Source organism: Cydia splendana, chromosome 1 (genome assembly GCF_910591565.1).
Source record: "Cydia splendana chromosome 1, ilCydSple1.2, whole genome shotgun sequence".
In the NCBI taxonomy this organism is placed as follows: Eukaryota; Metazoa; Arthropoda; class Insecta; order Lepidoptera; family Tortricidae; genus Cydia; species Cydia splendana.
Window position 1 is genome coordinate 33,447,627 of NC_085960.1, and position 20,177 is coordinate 33,467,803.

Genomic DNA, 20,177 nt, shown 5'->3' on the forward strand with positions numbered 1-20,177 from the left:
CGAGCAATTATTAGGGTTGGCACAACTTGACGTCCCTTTGCGTGCAGGAGCACATATAAGATAATGACTTGAATTTTGACAACTCTAAATAGCCGAAAGAGAGTACATTAGAAAGTGATAGCATGATTCGTCCCTGGATCGCTGTCAAACTTCGGTTTTTTAGGAAGTGTCCTTTCTGTACGGTAGTACTGTTATATATTCTGAGATTTCTGTGACTCTAGCTCTTCGACTACGAGCTAGCTAGCGCTCCCTATTTTCATTTTACTACTGTTTGCCGGAGGTGGGCATGGGCACTGTTTTACTTATTCCTGGCTCTGCTCTACCGTACCGTAACTCCAAATACGGGGATTGGCCTGGATTCCGTCTGTATAGAATGGGAAACAAAGTACCTAAGCATTGCATGTGGTTTAGTAAAGTTTGGTTTGGTGGTTTGTGTCCCAGGCGAGAGAAATGGAGAGGAAAAAGGAATTAAAAAAATAGAGCGAGTAAACTACCGACTCGCTCTATTTTCTTAGTACTTATGTATTACAATTTTTAGCAACGAAAACTAATAGAGTTAGACCAAGATAAGTTTGTAACGATTTTGATGATTGACTTGACTTCTATGAAATTGTATCTTGGTCTAATAACTCTACCATACATTTAAAGGTTCAAAGTCAAAGTCAAAGTCAAAAATACTTTATTTCTGTTGGCCTAGTAACAAGCACTTATGAACGTTTTACATAATAATATATTATCTTAAGCTAATTATCAGAGCAATTTGTTGAAGTTAATATTATTCCATAGTAATATTGGATTATTATACAGATCAAATTTAATACTAAGAATTTCACAAAAATATCGTCAAACATAAAAAATTGTATAAAAAATACTAGTCTAGAATGTTTCTAGAATAAAATCTAAATGTCAATAACAAATGTCAATAAAACATAACAAAGAAGTACATACATTGAATTATCCATTTCGAGTCACAATTAATCCCACGTTGTTTTATCACTCATGTAGTCTCGTGTGGTATAATAAGCTTTAGAAATAAGTTTACGCTTTATGTAATTCTTAAATTTATTAATTAATAATTCAGTAATATGGTTTGGAAGTTTATTATAAAATGTTACACAATTACCCATCAATGCTTTTTTAATTTTATGGAGCCGTGTGACGGGTAGTATTAATATTATGAATATCACAGTTTTTCCTAAAATTAACAATATTTTTATGTACATGTCGTAGTCAGATCGTATAATCCGCCGTATTAAAGCAGTGGGCGACACTTCTCCTTTCGGGCATTCTCGGCTCCGTTCGGCTCAGCATTGCTCCGAGCAATTATTAGGGTTGGCACAACTTGACGTCCCTTTGCGTGCACACATATAAGATAATGACTTGAATTTTGACAACTCTAAATAGCCGAAAGAGATAGTGCATTAGAAAGTGATAGCATGATTCGTCCCTGGATCGCTGTCAAACTTCGGTTTTTTAGGAAGTGTCCTTTCTGTACGGTAGTACTGTTATATATTCTGAGATTTCTGTGACTCTAGCTCTTCGACTACGAGCTAGCTAGCGCTCCCTATTTTCATTTTACTACTGTTTGCCGGAGGTGGGCATGGGCACTGTTTTACTTATTCCTGGCTCTGCTCTACCGTACCGTAACTCCGAATACGGGGATTGGCCTGGATTCCGTCCGTATTGAATGGGAAGCAAAGTACAGTCGCCATCAGATATATAGGAGCGGCCAAGGTGTTCACAATATCTGAACACGCGCTCTAACGCCCTGACAATAGAGGCGTGTTCCGATATTTGTGAGCACCTTGGCCGCTCCGATATATCTGATGGCGACTGTACCTAAGCATTGCATGTGGTTTAGTAAAGTTTGGTTTGGTGGTTTGTGTCCCAGGCGAGAGAAATGGAGAGGAAAAACGAATTAAAAAAATAGAGCGGGTAAACTACCGATTCGCTCTATTTTCTTAGTACTTATGTATTACAATTTTTAGCAACGAAAACTAATAGAGTTAGACCAAGATAAGTCTGTAACGATTTTGATGATTGACTTGACTTCTATGAAATTGTATCTTGGTCTAATAACTCTACCATACATTTAAAGGTTCAAAGTCAAAGTCAAAGTCAAAAATACTTTATTTCTGTTGGCCTAGTAACAAGCACTTATGAACGTTTTACATAATAATATATTATCTTAAGCTAATTATCAGAGCAATTTGTTAGTATTATTCCATAGTAATATTGGATTATTATACAGATCAAATTTAATAAGTACTAAGAATTTCACAAAAATATCGTCAAACATAAAAAATTGTATAAAAAATACTAATCTAGAATGTTTCTAGAATAAAATCTAAATGTCAATAACAAAATTAAATGTCAATAAAACATAACAAAGAAGTACATACATTGAATTATCCATTTCGAGTCACAATTAATCCCACGTTGTTTTATCACTCATGTAGTCTCGTGTGGTATAATAAGCTTTAGAAATAAGTTTACGCTTTACGTAATTCTTAAATTTATTAATTAATAATTCAGTAATATGGTTTAGAAGTTTATTATAAAATGTTACACAATTACCCATCAATGCTTTTTTAATTTTATGGAGCCGTGTGACGGGTAGTATTAATATTATGAATATCACAGTTTTTCCTAAAATTAACAATATTTTCATGTACATACAGAATATTCTCATAAATATATTGACAGTGCACTGTCATTATGTCAAGTTCATGCAAAGATTCATGTTATTTCAGCATGTCGTTTTAAAATAGAGCGTAACTTCGATTGTATGGGAGCGGCTTTTGGCGGCGGGTTCGCGAGGCTCTTAAATATGTTTTACCTACTTTTTCGACCTCACAGGGAAAGCGCTTGGAAAGCGCGAATCGTCCGATTTTCTCAAAACTTCCCGAATGATGTAAATTGTTACCAATGTTGCCATCTACCGACAACAACCAACACTTCTTTTTATTGTAATAATGTTAGCACAGCGTGGTATCACACCTAATGCAAGGACTGGAGCTTGGGCCTACTCCATTTAGTTTACGACAGAGTTGATAGATGGCGCTAAACACAAGATTCGTACTACTACGACCGACTACGGTAATTAATAAGTAATATAATACCTAAGTAATTGGTCAAGCCAACCAAGAACGGTTTAAATACCTAGACGATATGATATAATTATATTTGCTAAGTGTAACCTTATGATTTTCAGCAGTCTATATTTATTTTATTTGATAAACGTAGGGGGCGTAGTAGAGCCATAAAAGATGTAAGTAGGTACATACCTTTAATTCTTAAAAAGTATGAGAATTATTCATAGCATAATTTACCTAAAGACTATTGGAACCATCAGTTAGTTTTATTTAATTCTAAATAGGTAGGTAGGTATAGTCACCTGCAATAATATGTGACACAACGAAGGCAGCAAAAATATCTGATACAATCTTATTTATAGAGCTATAAGAGCGTGTCACATATTTTTGCTGCCTTCGAAGAGTAGCATATTATTGCAGGTGACTGTACCTGCCATACACGGTGGCCCCAAAATACGTACATATTATACTTTTTTACTGCGGCGTGACTGCGGCATATTTTTGATAACTTTAACAAACGTTTGCGTTTATGTATCAAAGCTAAATAAAAGGAGTATATTTGAAAGATAATACGTTTTATTTTAGTTAAATAATTATTGTTTTAATTTTTAATTACATTTTGTAAATAAAGTAAAGGTAAAAAAATATTCTTAAAAATTATTTGTAAACGTAGTAGTGTCCGACCGAAACATGTTTTTTTGCCGAAACCGAAACCGAAACCGAATGTTCGGCTTTGGCTCTAGTTTCGGCCGAAACCGAAACCGAAACCGAAACTTTTGTAGACTTGTTAAAATCGTTGAAAAAATCTCATAAAACCGCTTTTACACACATATTATGGGGCTGTCAACACCCAATGTCCTTGAAACTGATGTTACTTAAGCAGTTTTTTAAGAAAATTACTAGAGTTAGACCAAGATAATTCTGCAACGATTTTGATAAGACATGCAGTGCAAGTGTTACTTTAAACGTCAAAACTTCTATGAAATGATGACGTATAAATAACATTTGCACTAGTAGCACTGCGTATGCTATCAAAATCATTGCAGAATCTTCTTGGTCTAACTCTATTCATTCACCAGTCAAGCTAACATGTAGATACAGGGTCAACCAAAAATGCGAGCGCAGCGAGCGCGAAATTTTTTGTTAACAATATCGCAAGGCCGGGTACCGATCTACACCTGGGCCTAAAAGTCCGAAGTGCCCCAGTGAGGCGAACTTTCATGCGAAGTCAAAGTCGTGCTTCAGGCTTCAGGATAAGTAGTTAAGCACAGACTCCAACCAATGTCCATTGTATTAAGCGAGACCGCAGGCCGAGCATGGCGCAGCGAGGCCAAAGGCTAAGCTGAAGTAGAGGACATGTGGAACACAAACCAATGGTAAATTGAGGTAAAAAGTGAGGCTAAGGTCGAGCATTCGTATGAAAAACTGTACTGGGGACACTTTTAAGGGTTTTTTCTTCGTTTTAATCAATAGTCAGCTGTTCAGCTTCGCAAAATATTAACTATTGAGAAAATCAACTTTGCGGCCCTAGTTGAGCGTAGCCTTTAACCTCGCTTAAAATTTGCCATTAGAGGTAGATAGAAAAATGACTGAATAAGAGCGAAAAAGACATCGTTCGACTCGGGCCGAGCTGACACTCGGCCAACGGCTACGTGCGACAGTGCTATCTCATTCACTCCGATACAATTAGACAGTGTGCGCGTTATAAGTATTGACAGCCTCTTAAGACTGCGTCGACCGTCCAGTGGCGCTCTCATTAGTGGAATTGTGTTTTATAATAAACCAATTAATTTCTGTACCTATACATGAATCAGTATATGTAGATATGTATTAATATTGTTGTCCTACTTATTCCCCAACTTTTGGTCTTTGTCCGAAGTACCATTTCGTAAGTTTCGGCCAGGCCGAAAGGTTCGGCCGTTTTTTGGCCGAAACCGAAACTACAGCCGAAACATGATTTTTTGGCCGAAACTGGCCGAAACCGAAACCGAAACCGAACCTTCGGTCGGACACTAAAACGTAGTAGGTATTTTGGGCCACCCTGCATAGCCTTACATCAAACCAAACAATGCCCTTATTTTCTATGTAGGTACACATTAATGCCGGTTGTTTTGGTTATTAAATAAATAACAGGTAATTAGGTAATTACAATTACTAATTAGGTAGTTCTTAAAAACAAAATGTGTTTTCTAATTTAGGTACTTATTTTCAAGTACGAGAGTTAATTAGGTAGGTAGCAATTATTACAAAACTACTTATGTGGGTATTGTGGGTAGCTTTGTAATCAAATACTAGTATTTTTTTAATAACAAAACAAAATAATGAAAATTTAATTATGTTTCATAAAGACAACAGCATTTTCCCATTTTTATCCGACTTCAATTTCATAGAAGGAGGAGGTTCTGTATTCGGTTGTCGTGGTTGTGGCTATGTTTTTTTTTATTTTTTTTCGCTTTATATAATAGGTACCTTCGTAAATATGTCACCTACGGGTATTTATGACTTTTAAAAGTAAAATCCGGTTTTCCTAGCCGCTGTCATATGCACAAAAGTACAATTAAAGCATAACAAAAGTATTTTAGGCATAATTTTATATATATCATCTGCTTTTAAATGTTTTAAACATTTTGTAAGGGCTTGTAATACTTCCAAGACGAGTATTTAAATTTACCTAAAAGAAACTGTTGCAAATTTGGTTTGCGAAAGCAGTAATTTAAGAAAATCACTTTGTTATCTAGGTACGTCCGAATAACGTGCATTACGTAGGTACGTACGTAATTGTAAACAAAGGAGGATTTTATTTTTAGATGTTGCTACAATAACAATGACATTGACATATATTAAGGTGAAGGTTTCCCTTCCACCGTGACCACACTTTTCATGAACCAAAGCGATTGTTTTCAGAATACCTACTTAGTTGCACTCCAATGCAATTTAATACATTGAGTGCAGGGAATACGCTCGGAGAGAGAACAGAGAACTGTTCGTAGTAGCTTTCCTCTACAAGGCGTGAAAACGCTGGGATCGGCTACGAGCGTAGCGCTACGAAAACATTGGCAGTGAATAACTGAATATGTTAATGAAAAACTAATTAACTTACGGCTCGATTCGGAAAATGAATTAGATTTCTACTAGACTTCAACAAGTTACGATACGGATAATTTAAAGATATTTGTAAGATAGATATGTCAAATTTGACGTTTCCGAGATTCTGGAGGTCCTCTTGAACGATTTCGACAAGTTATGACTTAGATATCCAAGTCACATCTAGTCGATATCTAATGTAGATCTAGTTGATCTCTAAATCGTCTCAAGATCTTGTGATTATATCGAAATCCGAATAGGCCTTGCAGTTCTACTTATTGCCGGTCACTGTCCTTTTGTCTCGTCTCGTGGTAAACATTCACCCAATAAAGCCTATTGTTCAAACATCTTCGTAAATATTGCCACTTACAAATTACCGCGACAAGCATGATTTAAGAGGAAAGGGGACGGCCGTTTTTCCATAAAAACGTAGTCCTAATTTTCCTCTCTCGATATTAACATTATGGAAAATATTTTTACGTGACATGATTTTTTACGTGAAATTATTTGCTGTAAGTAGGTATATCAACCAGAGCTATGCCCCTACATTTGACTTTTTCGATATTTTGATTATTGTATTTAGTAGTGAAAAACAGATTTCATACAAATTTTGAAATGCTTCCTAACTCTTATAATAATTAAAAATTCAAAAAAATTAAACGTAGGGGCATAGCTGTGGTCGATATACTTACAACAAATTATGTCAAAATATATTCAATAATGTTAATATCCAGAAAGGAATATGAGGACTACGTTTGTATGAAAAGGCGTTTCGCGCGGGTCCTCCACTTTCGTCTTAAGTCGATTATCTCGTGGACAAAGGGTGCTAACACATTCACACAACAATCACCCACAAAACCAGTATATTTAGACCTCCTATTGCACTAATTTAGTACCTGCCGCTATTCTGGTCAGCAAAAAGACCGTTGGCGAAGTAAAAACAAGAGCTGATGACAGATGGTCGATGGTCGCTCGCGCATTCGCCCGCGCGACATTCGCCAGCGCGCACGTGTTACGCACGCGCGAATTTCGAAACGAAAATGATGCTCGCCGGAGCAGAAATTGTCGACAAGAGTGTCGCGTTCAGTTCTGATGGTGTGGTGCTGCCTGCTCCTGCGGCAGTTCCTGCCTCGGCTGCTCCTGTTCCTGCCATGGCAGCAACAATGACCCAGGCTGCCTCGCAAGGACTGTCAAGGGTGCCTGAGCGGGAAGCTGTGGATATCCACTTCAGCAACATAACGTGTACAGTCAAACTTGGAATTAATAAAGGTATTTATTTGTATTTTTTATACCATGATGGTTGCAAAAAAGCAGACGGAGCTTGAGTTTGAATGTTCGGAAAAACGTGATATCTTTTTACTGGTGTTTGAAATATTATAAAACCACAGCGAAGTTGCTTTAGAGTACTCTACCTATTTTAAGAAGATTTTGAAGTTTAAAATACTTATAAACATTGGGAGAGTACATCACGTATTTAATATTTTAAAATTGAAAAACATTGACTATAGAATACTTACTACCGTAAACTTCTTCCCAGCATTGCCTGACTTGAAAAACTGATAGTCTACCAAACCTCTATCCATATCTAATTCATCTATCTAATTTTAAGGGTGACCGTTAAAAGGAATACGACATACACAGCTATAAAATAATATATTATTAATAACCCCGATTTCACTAAACTAATACCTTCTCTCTTATATTATTTTAAGTCAAAAAGTCTCGTCTCTAGTATTTTTCACATACGAGTAGCTTGGGTAGAGTCGCGTGTGTGCGGAAAGAGAAGAGTCATAGAACGTATCGATTCCCTTATATTCCACGACTCTTCGCTTTCCACACAGACTCTAAGGTCCACTTGCACCATTCCACTAACCCGGGATTAAGCGGTTAAACCGTTAACCTAGTGTCAAATTGTACTGGTAACCATGGTAACGCCAGGTTTAACCGTTTAACCCCGGGTTAGTGGTGCAAGTGGGCCTAAATGGACTAGGTAAATATTTTTTGCGTTTTAAATTAAGAATTGTATGGAGATGACAGCTGTCACCGTAGGTACCGTAGGTACTGAATCTAACGAAAAATAATAACTCTGTCCTCAATAGGTCAAATATCCTCTAATTATTGCAATTTCCTCAAGATGACGCAAATATCTTAATGAATACCGAGATAGCTCGCTAATCAGAACCAAAGGTCGCTTTTAAGGTCATCTAGCGTTAGATATTACAACCGGACCTAGATAACTCGTGCTTAGGAACTAATGATAGGTATCAAGTGCGATTATAAATAACTTAATAGATAATATGAATGAGTATTTCCTATTTAATAACTTAATATTCCGTGTCTTTATTGTTTAAAAAGTTAGGTTTAATGTCGCCAAAAAATATAAAAAGATGTGAACGGAATGCAATTATAAATATATCCTGATAACGACTCCTTAATGTTGAACTAACGTAAAAATATGTTTGTGTACCAATTAACTATACAGTCTAAATAAGAAAATAGACTCATCACCATTCATTACATAGAAAGTTAGAAACTACTTATATACCGGGTGTGGCCTGTAATATGAGCAAAAAATTTAACTGTAGGCTGTACTCCTCATACTGACCAACATTTGTTCAGCGACTTTTAAAAATAACTTGTGGTTTGATTTTTAATACACTCAAAAGTTTATTCTAAGACGCAATGTATTGCGAATTTTGTTATGTTTAAGGCGTGACAAGCAACGTCAATCACAATGATATGGCGTGGCGATGGCGTCCATTGAAGATAATATTTATTTTGTATGAAAAATAGGGAGTCTAAATACTTCATAATTTTCAAAAGTTGTTGAACAAAAGTGTCACCGTTTGAGGAGTACAAACTATGTTTTAATTATTTGCTCGTGTTACAGGCCACACCCGGTATATAAGTACCTAGGTTGTTACTAAATTATGTACTATGTAGTAAAATGTATCCATCCAAAAAGGAAAACAATAAATGTACCTACCATTATATTCCTCGAAGCATTAAAAACTGGTAACTTTTCGTATACCTAACTAGATTTCAATAAAAACTCGGCCGTTTTCAATGCTCAGAATTCTAAGTAACAATTATTTACAATAACACGAAGTAAAGCTAATGTAAAACCGTGTAAAATACCTAAACGCAAAAACACGACTTCTTGAAATGTAACCGTTAAACGTTAAATACCTATCCTCTTATCTTCAATCCATTTGAATGATAATTGGTAGAGCAGTTGTAAATAATAACTTAATGACATTAATGACTTAGGTGCTTAGTGTAAAAGTAACGAGCTAGACTAAATTTAATAAGTTTTTACTGACCGAGCGTTAGGTACCGAAGGTCTCCGTTGACCGAGTCCGAGCTTGGGCAAAAATGCTGAAGTATATCCGGATGATGAAATAGAATTATTTTGTCGATTCGGCTATGGAACAGCCATACATTTATTCAGTTTTCAATTTGATAGATATATAGAGATAGATATAAGAGCCAATATATAAGTAGTCAACTTGGTTGTAAATGGAAAATGTTATATAGGGAGAGGGAGTAACAACAGTTATTATTCCCAAGGGTACTGGTTCGTTAACTATGTCGCAAAGTCATGAGAACTTGACGCGGCGGCGAAAAGGTTAAAATGCGAAATGCCAAAATTAAGGTTATACATAAATTAATATTTTATCTGCTTAGTTTTACAAAATATATCGTTAATCAGCAAATACGCTATGAAACGAGATCCATGCACATAACTTAATATATTAATAGGTATATATGTGTGTGCAATTGTGCATTGAGTGCGCCAACGCAAGGTGCATGCGGTTTTGTCTTCACACACTTGACTGACTCGTAACGGACTATTATTATTTAAATTACAATGTGGGAGACATAGCAAAAAATATACACGATACTAAAGCTGCCTTCCCACTGAGGTGGAGATGAGAGGAGAGCAATCAATATTATTGGTTGTAATCCAACGGAGAGGAAAAGAGAAGAGAACCAATGCTATTGGTTGATTCCCGCACGTCTCCTTTCATCTCCACTCATCTCCTCCTCAGTGGAAAGGCAGCCATTAAGACAATTTAATGGTAAAACTTTCTCTAAATATTCAGAAAAATATCATTTTATATGGTAGCTTGGTAGCTTCTCTTTTTCAGGGTTTTGGTGGTCATATAAATGTGTATTCTATTTAACCCGTTACAAAAACGAATCGACTGCTGATTTTTTATTCATCAAAATCGACTAGTTAATTTTGATGATACACATTCCAATGTAAAAATGTAGAGTTTTGTCTCTCGTCCGATTATTTGTGAGTCCTAAAACAAAAATAAATAATGAAACGAAAATCTAAAAATATTTGATAAAGTAATTTTATTTCTTACTCATTCCGTATTTATGCTTAACAAATGTAAATGTGTATAGAAATTCTTTTCACGCCTTACGGATATAACTTATCTGATATCTCGTATTAAATATTTCGAGGTGAATTTGATTATTTGATTAGATACAGATAATGAAGTATTACTTCATAGTAAGAGAGTTGATACATTTAAATTTTATCTTCGGATTAATTACAAATTAATTTCACAATTTTCACGCGAGGCAAGGATACTTCGATAATTTCGATATTCGTTCTCTTATAACATAGATATGTATGTTTTAACATAGATTACTTCCACAAGTTCTCGCACTTTGTAAAATATACTATATTATTTCATAAACTAATAATCTATGATTAGCTGAGTAACAGTATGATAAAAGTCAGACGTTCTGTACTGATTATTTCAAGTATCAATATCGGTTAACGAAAAGACGAATTGAAATCATACTCTATGCAGCGTGACGTAATTTTTCTGTGGCCCTTATACTCGTATAGGTAATAGTTGTAGTATTGCCGTACTGCCGCAGTTTTCAGGCAAAAATAATTTATTGCATTTTTATGCCATCCTTATCGAAGCCTGATTTTTACGCCTTATATCTCAGTTCGTCATCGATATTACGATAAGAACTTTATTGTAAATTATAGTCTTGGTTCTCAAATATAACGCTCCATACATATAATCTTTCTAGCGTTGTCCCGACATTCATGTATCACTTAGGGTAGGGGGCATGAAGGCCTTGCCAAGTGACGTTTCAGTGCGATTGTCAACTTGGGTACGCCCTTGGGGTCCGCTCGGGAACGATACGCTCCCTAATGAAGTAGCCAGTGGGAGGCAATCTATACTTTCCCCCTTCGATAGGATGCCGCCAATTTTACCCAATTATGGTGTATTTGTCTCAATTGTTCTCTGTTTTGGTGCACCTAATATAAAATGAATAATATATATTTATGTAGAGCTGACTTTACATTTTTATAAAGGGCACGTACCAAATAACTGTATAAATGTAGATTATTGGCTCGCATGTTTATAAAAAAAAAAGGATATTTCATGAATAAATGTACCTAATTGACTTTCTGTTGAATCATTTGCATGCCATTTGTCGTTAGACGTGTACTAGTCATAGGTATAGCATGTTATTTAACATTAATATTTATTATCGGTGTAAAATTAAATTTTGCATGCTTTTTGTGGCTAAACATGTATTGCTACTTAATAATAACTAGCGACCCGCCCCAGCTTCGTACGGGTTAACAAATTATACACCTAAACCTTCCTCAAGAATCACCCTATTGATAGGTGAAAACCCCATGAAAATCCATACAGTACTTTTTGAGTTTATCGCGAACAAACATACAAACACACAAACAGACAGACGCGGCGGGGGACTTTGTTTTATAAGGTGTAGTGACCACTCAGCAAGCTTCGTAGCCTAAACATGGTACTCGACTGAAAAGCTCCATTATATCACGATTTTATAAAATACTATTTGCGAATCATCAGTTAACAGTGTGGACAGCACATTTCGATGCGCAAGCGCCATATCTACGATAACAACCTTTCTTTGTCTCTGATTCTTTGTTATATACCCAGTAAATTAAAGTACCACGTTTATTTGTTGTATGATTCAACAACGTAGTTGATTACATTCACATAATAGTTATAAATACTAGTGATTCTTGGACATTGAACTGTTTGTGAGGTTATCTGGAATAAACAGAAAACATTGTGTTAACCTAATAATTGAGCGTTTTATAACACCGCCATTATTGTAGCCATTATACAATCAGACATAGAACTGTTCGTGGAAAAAATGAGTGTTTGAGAACATAAAAAATCGATAAATCCGTTAATAGATTAATAAATAAAAGATATATAGCCGGTTAAATAACTTTGTCAGTAGAAAAAGGCGCGAAATTCTAATTTTCTATGGGTCGATTACTACCCTGCGAGCGTCTATTTTTTTAATTTGCCGCTTTTTTCTACTGACGGAAATGGCTTGGCAGACTATAACTCCTACTTGCCGTAAATTACCGAGAAGTTTCAAGAATGTAAGTAAATCAATTACAAATCGGGTAACTACATAATTTTCTTGACACATACGTATATGTTTAGTGCCTAAAAACAAAAACGAAAACTGTAGTACTAACTCTGTACAGACTTGGGAAGCGACAAAGTGTATCAGCGTCACTATAAATAAACGTCACATTTTTATAGGATTCTAAAGTGTATGGTGGCGAATCCACACTCTGTCGCTTCCTAAGTCCATGTAGAGCAATTTTTGACCACAATATGTAATTGAATGGTACCAATCGACTCCTTTCATTTACATGAAAAATAATTAATGTTTCACCAACTATTTACATACTTGAAAGCAATAGGTACTTATTTATTCCCATTAATTCAATATGAATCATTTTTTGGCTTCTGTGCCTATTATAAATAATATTATGTTTTAAAAACAGTGTGTTCCATATAGTTATATGGAACATCAAATTTGATCCTTGGAAAAAAAATGCATATACCTATTGACAGTATTGACACCAGAAAAATAAAGTCAGCATGCGAATTCAGCCACACACGTGTCAGATCAAAATACGCAAAACGTGTGGCGGACGTGTCGCCTGCGCAAGCCGATATTATGCGGTTATACGACGAGGAAGCTCATTAGGAAATGGACAAACAAAGGTGGTGTTTATCTGACAACACAATGACTATCCCGAGACTTCAAGAGTCATACGAACCTAGCCGCTGCCGTACAATCGATGTTACGCTTTAATATTAAAACGGCATTATACGGCCCTTTACCAGGCTGACAGTTCAAAAATGGCAATCGAATGTCAGTCTTACTCATCGAAAATTGAACACATGTTTGAAGTGCCATACGTGGGAAATATATATCCCTTAGCCTGGTAAAGGGTTAATTATAACATGATATAATTAACATAAGATTAGAGATTATGCACATTCAAGTAACATAAATATTTTATATATTTAATTAGGTACACAAACGGGTCTACCGCGATATAATTTCATTGTTTTTACCCCCGACGCCACCCCGTAAACCCGTAAGCCGTTTGTGCAATTAAATATGTGTACAAAACGCGAGAGTTAAAGTGTTATATAACATAATTATAATGTATGTCTGGTACAAATTTTCGTTGCCAGAAATTATAATACTTAGGGCATACTGAAAATTCCTGGACTGGCCACTTAGAAAAAATAAGTCGTCTCATATATCAGAATCCAGAAACTTTCAGTATGGCCCACTTTCAGTATAAATAAAAAACGAGCGAGTAGAAGTTTTAAATTTTCGACGTAGTTATGTAATGTTTATTATAGCACCTGGTGTCGTAATGGAGCACCAGATGTCCTGTATTAGTACATTATTGTCGAGGCTCGGAAGTAGCTACTTGCAGGCTGAGGATTCGTTTTAAACGGACGACCTTGGGAGTCCGTTTAATTGAATCCGAAGCCAGCAAGTAGCCTTCCAGCCGAGTCATATATAGTGCTTTTCTCAAAAATGGTGCAAGAAATATAAATATCATAGAAATATTTTACAAAAGCAACGTTCTTACCTATATATTTTCACAGAAAAAAGTAGAAACAATTGAAAAAATTAGCTCTGCCGCCTTTTTATTTTTTTAATAAAAAAAATAGAAGTGTATTTTTCTGCCGAAAATACGCCAACCTATTTGAGACAGCTAAATAGTCGCGGTACTAATCATCTGTTTGGCTGTTTAATGGGCCTGTGCCTTCATTTGATATGGCCATTTCAACTTTTAAAAAGTTTGGAACTCGACAAATAATGGAATTTGTATGCAACATTGCAGTCCCAAAATCGAGACTGCAATGTTTTTAACTTTTGAATTTTTGACTGACCATAAACTACGCGCTTCGCGACCTATTTTTTAAACAGCAGAGTCGACTTTGCCGTCCATTTTTGAGAAAAAGCTTGTAAATAGTCCTTGAGCCAATTCCCAGGATTGCCAATGCCAAGTTCAAATATTCATGACTCTACTTGCAGCAAAATGCACTCGCATATCCAGTTTGATGCGAATATTAACATATGCGGTCAACATGCATGCGGCCGCGGTCGGGTTTTCCAATCAAGTTGGCAGCCTTGAACAATTAACGCGAGATCGACTGAGCAAAGTCGAACATTGTTGAACGACACTGTCAAGGGTACTAAGTGCTACTCAGTGTTAGCGAGATGACAATTAATCAACGAGAAAAAAAGAAGCATTTGAAAAACTATAGGTACGGCCACTTACATACCAAAATTTTCAAAGGATACTTAACTATTTTTCTCAAAAATGGACGGCAAAGTCGACTTTGCCGTTTAAAAAATAGGTTGCGAAGCGCGTAGTTTATGGTCAGTCAAAAAATTAAAAAGTTAAAAACATTGCAGTCTCGATTTTGGGACTGCAATGTTGCATACAAATTCCATTATTTGTCGAGTTCCAAACTTTTTAAAAGTTGAAATGGCCATATCAAATGAAGGCACAGGCCCATTAAACAGCCAAACAGATGATTAGTACCGCGACTATTTAGCTGTCTCAAATAGGTTGGCGTATTTTCGGCAGAAAAATACACTTCTATTTTTTTATTAAAAAAATAAAAAGGCGGCAAAGCTAATTTTTTCAATTGTTTCTACTTTTTTCTGTGAAAATATATACGTAAGAAAGTTGCTTTTGTAAAATATTTCTATGATATTTATATTTCTTACACCACTTTTGAAAAAAGCACTATATATGACTCGGCTGGAAGGCTACTTGCTAGCTTCGGATTCAATTAAACGGACTCCCTAGGTCGTCCGTTTAAAACGAATCCTCAGCCTGCAAGTAGCTACTTCCGAGCCTCGACAATAATGTACTATTATAAAGATCTAATCTTCAATAGGTAATCATAAATGTGGAGATATGTCCTTATAGCAAGCAGCATACAAGGTAGTGACTACTAATACCTAATAATAAACAACCAAAATTGCGAAAAATAAACATTATAATAAAGTGGAACGGATCCCTTGGAACGCAATTTCGACTTCAACTTGACCGCGTTCCTATACCTATCTACAGAAGCTATAATATTTTTTAAATATTTATTATTCATGTCAAAAAATACAAATTGAAAATCTTAACTAACTATATTTTGAGCCATAAATATACTTGAAATATATAGAAATAAGTCACCACGACACGAATAGGAATAAACGCATGCAAAGTTTAATTCTTTCTGCTGTATGAAACCATAATTTAAAAAAAAATATCGGAAGCGGTAATGCAAAATTTCGCAGTAGCGCTGAATATGATAGAGAAACTTTAAAATATCGAGTTAAAACGTTCTTTATCATTTACCTGTCTTTTACCAAACATTCAGCGATCCGGTCAAGGATAACGATGTTAGCGAAATCTGCTACTTCGTATTTTTTTCTGTTTTTTAATAATTATCATGTAGGTACATGCTAAGAGGAATTATCATAACTGATCATTGGTAGACGTTATTTCTTTGAAATAAGGTTTATTTTCAGTAAACATTGAGGACGCACTTACGCGTAGATGCTAAAATAGTCGTGGTCAATGACAGGAATGGCATGATCAGAATAGGGGGTATTACTGCAATGTTCTGCCGCCAGAGTGCAGCTCTAGCGTCTATCGTAAACCATAGAGTAACTTAGGTATACATACTGTGTCTTAAACTGTTTTTTGACAAGTTTTCATAGATAATAAAATATGACATTGATGCATCAAGGCGGTTTGTTTACAAAGGGCCTTCCGGGAAACGCGAAAATCTAAATTTAGTGCCCGATTCGGATTTTGAAATAGACATCTATTAGACATCTTTTAGACCCACCAAGATACGATAACGATATGTTTAAGATTTAACCTGTCAAATTTGACATTTGCGCGATTCTGGAGATACTGTTGAACGATTTCCACAGGATATGTCTTAGAGATCCAATTCACATCTAATGGATATCTTACTCTATCTAACGTAAAAGTGACATTGGTTGCCCGAATTGCGGTGCAAAAGAGAACTAGTTGATATCTAAACTATAACGTATCTAGAATGGATCTAGTACGTGTCGTCTCTTGTGAATATCTTGAAGTTCGAATACGGCAGTTAGTTAGCTGGCCGCGTAGCCAAGAAGCCAAGATGCCAATCGCTTACGCTCCGTAGCGATCGAAACGCAACTGTCACTGTCGCACTAATATGGAAGAGTGATAGAGAGACATAAAGCTTTTCGTTGTCGAAGCGATAGCGATTGTAACCTAGGCTAGGCCCGCTGCTTCTTTATCGCTCGAATATGCAAGAGTGATACAGAGGTTAGATAACGGAATTAAGATTTTCTTGTTTCGCGGTAGACCCTCAGATTGTGATGGTTTGTGGTAGTGAGGTAGTGACGCCCTCTACGCAGTTTTGCGTAATATTCCCTATTGGTCACTTGTATAAAGGTGACGTTTGGATGTCAAATGCAGCTGCATCACTGTTGCGGCGTCGTTGTTACCGCCGCTGAAACTATCTTTAAATTTCCTTATAGGTACAGATGGAGTGTATAATTGTGTCCCATCGTATTTTCTCGGAAACATTCGTATTTGTCATGCTACTTCAGTCAATGTCAGTACTTTTTGTACCGAGACTGACTGAAATAGCAAGACACGTTCGTACGTTTCCGATGGAAAATAATTATGCACTTCATCTGTAGCTAAGGGACGGAATGAACATGACTGATAAAGCGTATAGTTAGTGGCTCGGCGAGATACGAGATTTTTTCAAAGTAGCCTCCTAAGGCTCAGCCATACCTACAAATGAAAAAACCGGGCAAGTGCGAGTCGGACTCGCACACGAAGGGTTCCGTACCATTATCTATAAAAACGGTCACCCATCCAAGTACTGACCCCGCCCGACGTTGCTTAACTTCGGTCAAAAATCACGTTTGTTGTATGGGAGCCCCACTGAAATCTTTATTTTATTCTGTTTTTAGTATTTGTTGTTATAGCGGCAACAGAAATACATCATCTGTGAAAATTTCAGCTGTCTAGCTATCACAGATCACGAGATACAGCCTGGTGACAGACGGACGGACGGACGGACGGGCGGACAGACGGACAGACGGACAGACGGACAGACGGACAGACGGACGGACGGACGGACGGACAGCGGAGTCTTAGTAATAGGGTCCCGTTTTACCCTTTGGGTACGGAACCCTAAAAACCCAAATTTTGCCACTGAAGTTTGAACCTCTAGTGCAGGGAATAGAGTTGATTTTTATTTGTTTGAAAATTTTGCGAACCAAAAGACATGCAACTCTGTTCCAATTGAATATGGTTTAAATTTCATCGATCTGAAGAAGTACTCTAGGTAGGACCTTGGGCCTTAGGAGGGTAGTGACGATATGGCCCTAAGCATATTTAGCTTAATTATTTCAAAATGACCCTGCCACAATACATTATGTCAAAATCATAATAATTTGGCATAATCAAGCATAATGCTAAGAGTGCCGTTACACGATATTATGATATGATATAATCCGGTTTTGAAGACAAAAAGAATATGTTATTGACCTGATGACCTTTGTGCCATAAATGACGTAAACTTAAACATATATATTATATGACATGGGTTGTTAAACTGGTATACTTACATGTTTATTTATTTACTAATTAATTATGTAGGTACTATTCGGGGATCCAACAGCTTAGCGACAGAGTGAAGATTCGCCACCAAAAACTTTAGAATCCTATTAGTATTTTGAACAACCTTTTTGGTTCCCGATGCGGCTAGAGTTAGACCAAGATAAGTCTGCAACGATTTTGATTGCACACGCAATGCAAGTGTTATTTATACGTCATAATTTCATAGAAGTTTTTTTTTTATTCGTTTGACACTTGCACTATGCTATCAAAATCGTTTGCAGACTTATCTTGGTCTAACTCTACAGACAAAGATGCAATATGGATATTGTATGTACATAGGTACATTTGTACATAAATGTACCTACTATGTGATTTAAGTGCCTATATATATGTAAACAACAAACAGTAGTAAATAGGTACGATCAAAGAGTATAATAAAATATGTATAGTAAAAGAGAGCCAACTCGCGAGTAAATGTCAAAAAACGTCGACACTAACGCTCCTAGCGGATTTTTGTTACAAACCTTTACGTATGTGTGCGTGGCACACATGCATACTAATAAAAACTATGGCGCCTTTTTCCTTGACCGTTTACAGTGAACTACAATGAGGGTTCCATTCTTTCACCTTCTTGCAAAGCAATCACGTGAAAAATGAATACACCTCATTGTAGTGCACTGTACACGGTCAAGGAAAAAGGCGCGAATATATTATGTACTATAATACCTATTCATTCAGTGACGATTTACTACCTAAACTAGTATTTTATAAATGTTCATACCAAAGAATATTTTAGTCGCAAAAGTAAAAACACGATGTGTAAAAATGACATTTATTTTTCATTACTTACATGCGTAACAAACCAAAAAAATATTTTCTTAGGGTTCCACTTACTATAGTAAATTAGTTCCAAATAATACAATCAACTATTAAAACTTGGACGTAAATTTAACTAGCTAGCACGAGCCACGAAGCATTGATGCGTTTTGGAGTCATTTTGTTTTAATTCGCACAGCCGAAAAGGCAATATCGTTTCTTTCTCCCACGCGCACTCATTTTCATCAATTTATAGTGATTATACTTTAAATTATTAATTAAAATTACAAAAATTCTTAATTTTTTGTTTGACTTTTATAGTTTGACGGTTACTATGTTTTTTGTTTTAACGTTTCCTTTCACGTAAGGCACTTGGCGAAACTATTTAGTTAGTTGTTGTTAATAAAAACCGATTATATTATTTTAATATAAATAAAATTATATTAAAACGATTAAAAAATGTGAGGTACCTAAATTACAGAAAATTTTAAACGTTTCATACTTGAAACGGAATTTGTGATAAAAATGCAAAGACAATTTATTTTTTCTTTTTAACAATTATGGCCTGGATGCGTGTTTTTTACGACACCACAGACAAAGGAGCAAACATGTTTTTCAGCGGTGACACCATCTAGTTGATTTATATGGAAGCATCAGGTGAGCAAATTTTGCCATTAATATGACACCGACGTCGCCTGTTTCTATGTAAAAAAGCCCCCCTTTTAAGTTTCTTCTCCCTGGGTACGATGTAAAGGTCCACATTACTTTATATGTAGGTAAAGCAGTTTTGAGATTCTGAAAAATATGTGATTCGAACGTGCACTTGACATCAACACGATATTTGAATCACGTTCGTGCGTTTCCGTGAAAATACGATGGCAAAAGGATTATATGCACTACATCTGTAATCAAATTAAAAGTTAAAATATAAATAACTTCAAGGATTGCAAGACATTTTATTGTAAGTTTTAGACGTATATTTAAATATATTATTGAGTTGTAAAACCTTAAAGAGAAAAGACTCGAGTTCCCACTAACAGTACTGTGTGTGTGATTAAGTAAGTCTGTATATAGATATGTGTTAGTTTAATGAAAATGCCAGTAATGAATCACGCTAGACGGATACCGGGTGCCAACTCAAAGTACATAGTCTGTTACACACTAGGTACTTA

The 20,177-nt window shown here is 35.8% G+C and overlaps 1 protein-coding gene and 1 long non-coding RNA gene across 3 annotated transcripts in view; one reads left to right on the forward strand and one right to left on the reverse strand.

The window, feature by feature from the left end:
• Positions 1 to 20,177, reverse strand: part of LOC134793947 (uncharacterized) — a 129,290-nt gene that overhangs the window by 34,792 nt on the left and 74,321 nt on the right. The gene's annotated exons all lie outside the window — the stretch shown is intronic.
• The window catches only part of LOC134793827 (ATP-binding cassette subfamily G member 4), a 40,336-nt gene continuing 27,326 nt past the window's right edge, over positions 7,168 to 20,177 (forward strand). For both annotated transcript variants that reach the window (XR_010144589.1, XM_063765530.1), the window contains exon 1: positions 7,168 to 7,448. Coding sequence is in view for 1 of the 2 variants with exons in the window: in XM_063765530.1 (XP_063621600.1) it covers positions 7,220 to 7,448 (229 nt within the window). In the remaining variant the exon portion in view is untranslated. The remainder of the gene's footprint in view (positions 7,449 to 20,177) is intronic.